This window comes from Takifugu flavidus, chromosome 7 (assembly GCF_003711565.1).
Source record: "Takifugu flavidus isolate HTHZ2018 chromosome 7, ASM371156v2, whole genome shotgun sequence".
Lineage (NCBI taxonomy): Eukaryota > Metazoa > Chordata > Actinopteri > Tetraodontiformes > Tetraodontidae > Takifugu > Takifugu flavidus.
The window spans coordinates 7,583,244-7,593,984 of record NC_079526.1 but is presented as its reverse complement, the minus strand read 5'-3'; the positions used below and the strand labels follow the sequence as shown (position 1 = coordinate 7,593,984).

Genomic DNA, 10,741 nt, shown 5'->3' with positions numbered 1-10,741 from the left:
CAGAGTGGAATCATCATCTCTCATTATATAGAGCTAAATATGGATGTGAGATTGTATTTGAACTCCACAAATTATTGCTGGTCTTTTCAGTTTCAGCAGCATCTTTTATGACTGATAAAGCTACATTGCAAGCGAGTGCCGGGGTCGTTTACCTCTGTTGATATGTTAAAGAAACCATGTTTCACATGCTATGAATGCAATTTTAATACTAGTGATCATCTTCAGCCGAATTTATGTTAGAAATAGCTGGTTGCCAGCCTGGACTCTGCTTTGCTTCTACTGCCCTCTTTTGGTAGCTTGTGGGTATTGGATAATTGGTTAGATATAGAGAGGGGAAGAGATGAGGGGAAGTGCTTTAGGAAGCAAAATATAATACCTTCGCAGCTCAAATTAACCAAAAGTAACTGATATAAAAAAAAAACATTTATGGTTTTAAGTTTTAAAAAATCCAGGTTTAGGTCAAACATCAAAGTTTGGCATTTTTTTCCCAAGCACACGAATCGTTAAAAATAATTGAACTTCCATAAAATTCCACTTATTCTGCATTTGTACTCTACTGGCCCCGTGTTCGTTACAGCACACAAGCCGTAACTTCCGGGTATGTCTCTTCCTTTTTTCCTATTGGTTGGATTTTAGGAGGCTCGCAGTAATTGGCTAAAAAGACTAACATACGGAACTCTTTCAACATAACGTGAAAAGGACACTGAAATGAATCCCTACTTAACTATTTTAATGAAAAAGTTTAACGCTAAAATGTTAGACGTTACTTGTAGTGTTTCTTATTAGCTTCTTACTTTTCTTGAGGGTTTTCGGGCTAATAGTGCCTCGGAAGAGGCGCCATATTATTCAAAGCGGTTTCCTGATTGGTTAATTCAGTCAAGGGGCGGGTCATTACTTCTGTGAGCCGGACTGCGGTCAGTATCCTGCCGCCAGCGATTGATGGGACGGAGAGGCGACACTCACCTGGAGCAGGTAGGCAGAACCCCACATGTTAACAAGTTCCTAAGACTGCTAATAATACATTTCCAAAAAACAAACAAACAAAAAAAACATTATTATTTAATACTCTATAAACTCTACGCAGGTCATCTCTGATGGCCCTTTTAAGGTTGATCCGTATTTAATTTATGTCTTATGCTCTTTCACTATAGCGTTCCTGTTGAGACAGAGGCTGTTGGAAAACTATGAAAAGTCTGAAGGCAAAGTTTAAAAAGAATGAGGTAAGAACCACCAGGTCTTCTCAGGCACTTTTGAAACTCTTTGTTGTAATGTGTCAAAGCCAATAAGAAAGTTCAGCAAGAACTACATTTTTTTAAAGGAAACCTGATGAGATGGAACAAGATTGGCTCATAGGCTTTACATATTTTTTGTAACCCTTGGAATATAAGTCAGCTTAATTTTAAAAGTGTACACATCGAGGCTTTGGGATTCAGTATCTTTGAGCAGCAGCAGGAGAGCATGGCTCTGCAGACTGCTGCTATAGGCAGAGATCTCAGGTAGCATTCAATTATTAACACGCACACACACACACGCACACACATTTACACAGTCTCTGGTACCCTGCTGTCATCACGATGGCGATCTCAATGGGCTTTGTAATGAGGGGGTCCTGTTCACTGATTCACTGTTTTCCTAATAAAGGCCTACTTTTATTTTTAACTTGTATTTCATGGATGTCTATGTTTAATATAACCTTTTCATAAAACTCTCAGTGCTCTTCTGCATCTGTTCTTTTTTCCAAACAGCAGCCAAAGTTATACTGGCCCTGTTTCCTTGTGTTTTTGCTGACACAGGCCCTCCTCTGTAACTGCAGAGAAACAGAATAAAGCTGCTAGGTCTGCCGTGCAGGACCAGACCCCCAAAAAGAGAGATTAGTACAAGGACTAAAGGAGGAGGCTGCGGAGACATTATTAGGTTAGAGAAATGAGGACAGTGCAGAACAGACAGAGGTGGGAGCACCAGATGTGTGGCAGACAGACCAGCTATGGCTGATTTGGAACATGGAAAGGTAGCGCCATTGGAGGTATATTGATCTTTTCTGCGACTTGCTGCAGCCTATAAAAGCGACTTCTGTCAACGGTGACGCTCGGGTGCGTGATATAGCCAGGCGGCAGTGTGTCCACACACAGCACTGGCTCACTTCTTTGCAATGCTCTGTTTACTGATATGGATCACCAGCAGACTGTTTTTAGCCTGATGAAGAAGCTCTGTCCTTGTTTCAGCCTGCTGCCGTTAACCGTAGGTATCCTCTCTCCCATCTACTCCTCTCTGGAATCACATAGATGATGGAAGTGTTTATGGTTCTACCTTCAAATAGGGGCTTTAAAACCTGTTTTGTCATTGCATGCCTCAAGTGTTGGTTGTCTTTTTTCCTGTTTTAGAGTGAGGATGGTGCTGCTCTGCAGAGTCTTACTAAACTGCTATCATTATCTTTTGTTGTGTGCTTTTAATCCCCCTCCCAGAGTCAGGATTGGAGTAGGAGTGATGAGAGACTCCTGCAGGCGGTGGAGCAAAATGAACCGGAGAAAGTTGCGGCTCTCATTATCAAAAAGGGTCTCTGTCCTACCAAACTGGATGCTGAGGGCAAGTCCGCGTAAGTCGCTGACCTGGTCACTCAGAAATGACCACCATGAAGAACATCGTGTGCACATCTGACCTTCTTGCTCCTGGCAGGTTCCACCTCGGTGTGTCCCTGGGTCGGCTGGACTGTCTGGAGGTCATCATCGCTCACGGGGCAGACATCACTGTAACAGACGGTGTTGGTAGGAGATTCAAAGCCATCCAGCCATTAGGTGTTATTGATTATTAATAAACATGTGTTTCCTTTTCTGACTGTTGACTGCTTCCAGGCCTCAGCGCCCTTCACCTTGCAGCCAAAAACGGCCAGTCAGAATGTTTAAAAAGACTCTTACAAGTAAAGTGCATCAATAAAAGCTGTAAAAGAATGAAGGATAGTGTAATATTTTCTAATATTATCTAATTTTTACATTTTTTAAACAGGAGAGATTAGAAGTGAATTGCACTGATAGCATCCAGAGGATGCCTCTCCACCATGCAGGTAACTCCGACTTAACTAGTTTAAGCAGGGTTAAAGTAACAGCATTTTTAGCAGCACTAATGAAATTCAATTATAACCACTGTCCTCAGCCCTCAGTGGATGCTTGTCCTGCACTGAGATTCTGTGGGACTTTAAAGCTGATCTGGATGCTCAAGATGAGGTAGGATGGACAATTTATTGACAGATTTGTTCCAATGTTGTGCTTGCTAAATTGTTTTATTCACTCCATTAGGAGTATTACTGGATAATTTTACTCAAGTTTTAAACGTCTTTGCATCAGGATGGATCCACCCCTTTGATTTTAGCTGCCCAGATGAGCAGAGCGGAGCTGTGTGCCTTTCTTTTGGGTCGTGGTGCCAATGCAAACATACAAGACAATGAAGGAAGGTGATGTGGCCATTTTTCTTCCTCTGAACCTCTGCTGTGTACGCTGTCTGCTTCTGCAGCTGTGACAGATGGAACAGCAGAGAGGGTCAGACAGCACTGAGGCAGATCACCGCTGCAGCTAGCTAAGCTACTGGATGCACCCCACCAAAAAAAGCCTCTTCAGGATTATTCAGAATTATTGTCACAGCGGTGGGGTTGTGAGGGTCAGGATGCAGAAACTGTCCATAATTTCGGAAGGATGGGGATCAGAGGCTTCAGCAGGGGGCATCCGCTTGCAGTTTTTCAGCTGTCAGGCCCTTTGGAGTGGACGATAATCTCTAACGCCTGATCTAGTCGGCAACGTTCAGAGCCAAGTGCTTCCTTTAACATTAACGGTCTGACAGTAATGTTCAAAATTAAAACAGAAACAGAGGAAAACTGCAGCTTGATCAGCAAAATACAACGATGATGAAATGTGATTGCAGAATTGAGAATATGGCTCATAAATTGCTGACAATCGGCCCTGGTTTGTTCGGGACCGTAGATCCGCTTTGATGCTGGCGTGTGAGAGTGACAGCGTTGAGACCGTACAAGTTTTATTGCGAGGCGGAGCCAGCACACAACTGGTTGACGCCCTCGGCCACAAAGCTGCCGACTACAGCGCAACCACGGGGAACCAGCGCCTCGTGCAGATGCTGCAGCATGGACCGCCGCCAGGTTCAGTATGACGCCTGCAGTCTGGTTCTTATTTTCCCTTTGCAGTTGGATAAATCCAGCACAATATTTTCTTTTTTTTGTGGTATTACTCTGAATTCATAATAGACATCATAATTTAGTCAGATTGAAGTCAGAATAAAGGGTAATAGCCTCTGTCACCAGGTTTGGAGCGCGATATAACAGAGGATCAGATCAATTTATAGCTTCTGTTTGTGGCTCCCGATCGATCTGGAAGGAAGTGGATGAGGAGGACAGCTGGGTGGGATTTTCAAAGGGAAAAAGGGAAAGAGAGCGACAGAGAGAAGTCTTGCTTTTATCATCACTTCCAAAAAAGTCTCTGCATATGAAAAGCAGATGTGTGGCTGTTTTAAAAAAAACACACAGGATGACAGTGAGAATCGGGTGCACATGATGCATCACATGGGGCTTTTTGTGATCTCAGATTTTACGTGGATTAACTATAGTTAGCATTGATGGTATTTTTTCAATTGCAACAGAACAAGATTCTATCTTCTATCTTCTTAAACTATCTTACTTTATGTCTCTTTCCCTGTGCATACGTAGCTTCTGAAGCTGCAAATGAGGAGGTAACTGCTATGCTTTGATAGACAACCCCACCCTATAATGATCACGGCCTACCCTGGCCAATAATATTGTGCATGTTTTTCCATATGAGTTTGTCCTATTTTACGTGTGTGTGTTTGTGTTTGCTATGCAGCAACTCATCCTCCGCCTCCTTTGCTAACCTTTGTCTGACGCCACATAGTTTGCTTTGTTTTAAGTTGATCATAACTGTCTGCATGCAACCTCAGCACATCCCATCATCCACTTCATCAGTGCAAGGCGGCACTACACCCCGCAAGAGGAAAGCTCCACCACCCCCGCGCTCTCCTCTCCCGGTACAGCCTAAGCCGAAGCAATATTACCACTTTATCAATGAATTAACTGTTAGTCTATTTAAACACATAACAACTGGGAATAAAATTTCAATTGAGTTGAAATATTTTCTCATTTATCTTGTGTATCTTACTTCCAAATTTTAAGATGTAAGTACAAACAAGATTTTTAAAAAAAAGTCATTGTTCTACATGCAAATCTTTACATCTATGTTTCTGGCATAAGAGATGCTCCAGCTTTGTGCATGTGTTTTCTCAACACCATTATTCAGGATTTGTCACCCTCTCCTGCTCTGCCTGCTCCGTCCCCTGAGCCTCGGCCCCTTTCTGCCTCTCCCCAGCCCCCGGAACCTCAGCAACAAACTCAGGTACAGAGTACCAGGCCACAGTATCTCAGTGAGTACCTATTTGTCATATTTAATTGTTTTATGTCATCATCTAAGGTGGAGGATGAAGAAGTGTTTGAAGAGATCCGGCGTCTGCGTCTGGAGAGAGGCCGTCTGCTCCAGAAGATCAAAACTTTGGAGCAGCAGCAGCAGAGCGCCCTCTCTGCTCTAAAGGAGGTACTGCACGACAGTGAATGCAACGTATATAGTGTCTGAAAATCTGATCTCTAATAATCTCGCTAACGTCTAGCTAAGGTTTCTCTAGGTTACACTGTACCATTGAGTGTGTGTGTGCGTGTGTGTTTAGCTGTCCCAACTAAAGCAGCGTCTAAAGGAGGCTGAGGCAGAGAGAGACAAATTGCTAGAGGAGCTGAAGAGGGGTCATGGAAACGGCCTCAGTGACTCTGAGGACCTTGATGAAATGTTTGACTTCTCAGGTATGCCTGTAACATGAACTTCCCAGGGGCTTTCACAGAGCATGCACATCTTCCTCATCGACATTCATATGAACATGTGCTACCAGGAAGCACATAGGTACATTCATTTAGTTGGGGTTTTATTTGTCGCTAATTGTTGCTGTTTTTTTCATCGGACTTCCAGAAAAATTGCTCTCCAAGCAGTCCAGAGCCTGTCCTGACGAATCCACCTCTGAAGGAGTCCCAGATTCAGCCCACCTCTCTCCTGCACCTGCAGACCCAGGAACTGTTGCTGAGCTGCGCAATCAAATCAAGGAACTGACCTCTCAGAACTCTGAATTGGCTCTGAAAGTGCAGGTAAACTCTGGGAAAATTTCATACAAGCACATCTAATTCCTTAAACACACACACACACACACACACACACACACACACACACACACACACACACACACACACACAGAGTTACAGGCTCTGTAATGCGGAGCAATTGATGGTAAAGTGCTTAATAGATCTGTCTTGGGATGCTGATGTTAATTCTTATGTTGATAGGAGTCCGTGCCTGACCCAAGCATTAGTCATCACCACTTTAACTTTATGATGCCGCTCACTTGTGCATTGACACACTAATGGAGTGGTTTCATTCAGGTATAAATAGATCATCATCAGATGCAGACATGGGGGCCCTTTCCCATCATTCTTTATTAAGTGGATCACGATTAGAGATGTGCTAATATTTCCTGGTGATTCATCCAATGCTGATGCAGTCAAGATGACCTGGAGGGTCAGGATGTCTGTGGTCTGATATAAGAGCAAATGTCTAAAAGGCACCATGACATTACACCCTTAACAATGCTCCCCAGTTAAACAGAATTGAGCAGATTGCTAGGTGCCTAAAGTACTTTATTAGCCAATGAAAAACAACGTTCTTTGAGGCTCTGGTTGAGCAATGTTTGACGTCAGTAGTGTTTAGTCAGCATGGCCATTAATAAATCACAAATGCATTACTAAAGATCTTTCTTACGCATTAGAAAAGTGAGTTTTGGCTAACAGTATAAAGTATACTGTCTATTATGAAACCATATTGAGTCTAGTTGTAATACTGTATTATCTATAGATGCTGGAAATGTTTGAGAAGGATGACACAGACATGCAGGCCTCTAGCTCGGACTTTGTCCCCATCACTCAATATGAGACCCTGAGGAAGGAGTTTGAAGAACTTCAGGATCGTTTCTCCAAGGCCCGAGCTTCAGATGATGCCACCAGTGTGGCAGAGGAGTGGTAAGAAATAAAATATTACCAATATTTTCCAAAAACTTAATGTCTTTAATGGCGTCTTTTCTTCCTTTCTTATCTCTGTCTTGTACTGCAGCGATGAGAAGTCTCAAAAGGGAGATGCTGATGCAGAGAGTGTGGAAGCTCTGAAGGAGAAGCTTCAAGGGCTGAAGGAGCAGCTGGCCTTTTCCCAAACTGAGCTGAAGGAGCTGAGGGAGCAGATGCGCCTCGGGGTGCTCTCTGTTGAGCATGGTCTTGGGGATACTGTGGAGGAGGAGGGTCCAAGCCAAGAAGTGCAACAGCTGAGATCGAGGGTGACGGAGTTAGAGGAGGAGCTAGCTCAAAGATGTGGTGACAGTGACATGGTCAAGCAGCTGACAGAGAAAGTAGAGGAACTCCAGGCCGCTCTGGCTGGGAAACAAGAGAATGGCGGAGAAGGAGGCGACGCAGAAGCGGTGAAGTTCCTTCGTGGCAGAGTGGCTGAGTTGGAGGCAGCCCTGGCTGAGTTCAGGAATTCAGGTAAAGAGGGAGGTGCAGCTGGAAGTGGAGATCAGATCTGTCGTCTTCAGGAGCGCGTTGTGGAGCTAGAGGGGCAGCTCCGGAAATGTGTGCCTCGCTCCGAGTTGGAGGAGGTGCAGGTGACTCTGGGGCTCCAGTGTGAACAGCTGGCCAGGGAAAGAGCGGAGGTGGCTAGAAGGCTCAATGATGCTCTCCTGGACTTGGAGAGACTCAGACCTTCTCAAGCTGGGGATGAGGAAGAGGAGGAAGAAGAGGAGCAATCAGTGAGCTCAGAGCCTTCTTTACCAGGTGAGCAGTATTCATTATTTCCACTTTAACCACTTTCCAGAGAAAATGTTTGGGAAAGGTCATGCCTCTGTCTCCAGAGAACTCCAGACACTCCCTGGCAGCAGTGAGAGAAGAACTGGAGGTGGCGAGGCAGGAAGCAGCCCAGGTTCTCGACTGTCTGTGCGCTGAGCGGGAGAGCCGTGCACAGGATGCCCTGCAGCTGAAAGACGCGGTGCCGCTCTCGAAGCATAAAGAGGCGCTGGCTGCAGTGTCGGAGCAGCTGGCTCAGACGCTGCAGGAGCTCCAGGAGGAAAAGCTCCTCAGGGGTCAGGCTGAGCAACAGGCAGCCACTCTGGAGGCCAAACTGCAGACCCTGGAGGATGCTATCCCCAAAGAGGAACATGAAAAAATCAAGGTCTCAAATTTTCAAACCTCAGCTCTTGAGGCAAACGCGTTGCTCAATTTCCTTTGTTAAAAAAGAGGAAAATAATTTTGGCTCATTGTTGAGAATAAAGGAAGAAATTAGATTTTTCAACTTGAGATGTATGATGATGTGACTGTTTGATGTTAAAAAACATCATTTGAGTTCCGCTCATGCTAAACATAGAGCCACACTGCTGCGATACGTCTGATATTTGTGCTTGTTGTCTCAGGCAGAGCTCCAGCGCTCTCTGCAGGCCAGTGAGAGCAGCTTGGCAGCAGCTCAGGAGGCTCTGAGTGAGAAGGAGATGGAGCTGAGAGAGCTGAAGTCCCAGAAGGCCACAGAGCACGGCATGGTCTCCCAGGAGGACCACGAGGCCCTGCGACTCTCTTTGCAGGCTGAGATCAACGCAGCCACGGCCCGTTTCAATGATCTGACGCGAAAACATGAGAAGACCTGCACTGAGGTGTGTGTTTGTGTGTGAGAGAGAGGTCATTATCCACTCCTTTCAAACCTTTGTAATACCAACCACTGCCATATTCTGTTGTGTCTACCACAAAGTGAACCATGCTCCATGAAGGCCTCTTTTTCCCTCTAAATTATTCAGATGTATTATCTTCTCTATTCATTCCTTCTCATCTCTCTGCAGGTGCTTAGTAAAGTCATGTTATAGTGCTGTAAGCTCTTGATGACACTCAAAAAGTAATATAATCCTCACCAGTAAGTTGGGACATAAACCTTCGATGTATTAGCATAGTAAGGGACTTCATTTATGAGGACTTAAACTTTAAAAAACTGATACCGTAGAATTATTCAAGACAGTCAAATCCCCAGGAACTAGGAAAACTTTTGGTCTGCACAAAATGGTCTCTATCTACGTTCCACATGTTTCTCCCCTGTAGGTGTTCCAGGTGCAGCGAGAGGCTCTGTTCAACAAGAGCGAACGGCAGGTGGCGGAGTCGCAGCTGGCCTCGGTGCAGCAACAGCTGGCTGACTTGCAGGCCAAATCCAGCCACATCCAGGAGCTACACAAGGACATTCAGGAGTCCCAGGGCCTGGTCAAGGAAAAGGATCGTAAGGTGAGAGCTCTCCAGGAGCTTTTCACCGTGCTAAAGCAGAACTGATGTCTCTACGTTTGCACAGATCACAGAGTTATCCAAGGAGGTTTTCCGGCTAAAGGAGGCCCTTGGAGCCCTCTCACCTCCTTTAGGCATTACCTCCTCCTCCACCCCCACCTCCTCGTCCTCCTCTCATCCTACTAATCCTGGACAGCAGATGGCGCTGCAGAACAGGATCGCCATACTCAGCCAGCAGCTCCAGGTGAGGGAAAGGCTGCCAACAAAGCTGCTCGCAGAAGGAAACTATGGTGTCTGAATGTCCTGGTTTAAGAGCTTTTAGACATTTCCGGCGATCTTGTTACAGGACTGGGAGAAAAAGCACAAACAAGTTGTGACTATATATCGCTCTCATCTACTGGCAGCTGTGCAGGTGAGTTGGATGGACGCAGCAGCATAAAAAGATCACAGAACACAAGTTTGTGTGAGATTTCCACATGAAGGTCCTGTCACAGCCTGCCTCTGATAGTTCTGATCATAACAGCTATTTGTTACTGGCTGCATCTGTCGTTATTGTACTGACGGGGTTTATCTTTGTCGGGCAAGACAATTAAGAGCGAGAGTGATCTGTGCACCAGGCAGATGAAATTTCAGAAGTGGTGCATAGAACAGCGGCCAACACCTACGGTGTCGGTTTCCACTTTTCTATCAGGGTAGCCACCTTTAACATTGAACTTTCCTGAACCTCCTTTTGTCCTCCTACTTTAGCTGGCGCTGAATAGGTTAAGTATTATCCAGTATTAGCCGTTTTGTGGACTATTTATTGTTATCTTTCGACAGGAGATCTGTCAAGTTTGGTATTAATTTCCCACCCTGAGTGTTTCATTGCTGCCTTTTTCATGTTTTTAAAAAAAAATCTCTGCTGTTTGGTTTCAACAGGGTCGAATGGATGAAGAGGTGCAGGGTCTCCTGCTCCAGATCCTGAGGATGTCACAGCAGGGACCGTGAGCACCAGCAGCTCTCTCTCTGCACTTCCTGAACCCTTTACAAGTCGGAATCTTTAACACAGCAACCTGTTGGATCAGCAGCTCTGAAACTAAACTCGGCTGATTTGGGTCCAGGCAAGCTAAAGTTGCGTAACATCCAGGCTGATAACAAAAAAGAGCAGCCTGTACTTCAGGGGTTTGAGGTTGCAATAAAAGAAAAACATTTTTTAAACAATGACGGTGTGAATGTATTCTGTAATAAAACAAATGCATCTTTTTTATCCTTCGGATCTCCGTTGCTGCGCAGTCACAGAGCAGGTTTCCAGAGCCACACCTGCTGCGCTGCTTCTGCGGGGCTATTTTGGGGCGATCGAAATCT

General features: G+C 45.1%; 1 protein-coding gene across 4 annotated transcripts; it reads left to right on the top strand.

Moving 5' to 3' along the window:
- Positions 1 to 878: 878 nt before the first annotated feature.
- On the top strand, positions 879 to 10,597 carry ankrd24 (ankyrin repeat domain 24). 4 transcript variants are annotated; one of them, XM_057038023.1, is made up of 23 exons: positions 879 to 972; positions 1,152 to 1,220; positions 2,463 to 2,593; positions 2,674 to 2,762; positions 2,850 to 2,914; positions 3,001 to 3,058; positions 3,148 to 3,218; positions 3,339 to 3,445; positions 3,969 to 4,141; positions 4,706 to 4,728; positions 4,954 to 5,040; positions 5,310 to 5,405; positions 5,481 to 5,600; positions 5,731 to 5,860; positions 6,024 to 6,196; positions 6,957 to 7,120; positions 7,212 to 7,921; positions 7,999 to 8,315; positions 8,554 to 8,787; positions 9,224 to 9,400; positions 9,465 to 9,641; positions 9,744 to 9,809; positions 10,316 to 10,597. In XM_057038023.1, the coding sequence occupies exons 2-23, from the start codon at positions 1,185 to 1,187 to the stop codon at positions 10,382 to 10,384; spliced, it is 3,273 nt and encodes a 1,090-aa protein (XP_056894003.1). In that variant the 5' UTR covers positions 879 to 972; positions 1,152 to 1,184; the 3' UTR covers positions 10,385 to 10,597. The 4 variants fall into 4 exon arrangements, with proteins under 4 accessions (XP_056894003.1, XP_056894002.1, XP_056894005.1 ...); XM_057038022.1 differs by lacking the exons at positions 879 to 972; positions 1,152 to 1,220 and adding an exon at positions 1,250 to 2,238; XM_057038025.1 differs by lacking the exons at positions 879 to 972; positions 1,152 to 1,220; positions 4,954 to 5,040 and adding an exon at positions 1,251 to 2,238 and having other exon boundaries at positions 5,379 to 5,405.
- Positions 10,598 to 10,741: the final 144 nt, after the last annotated feature.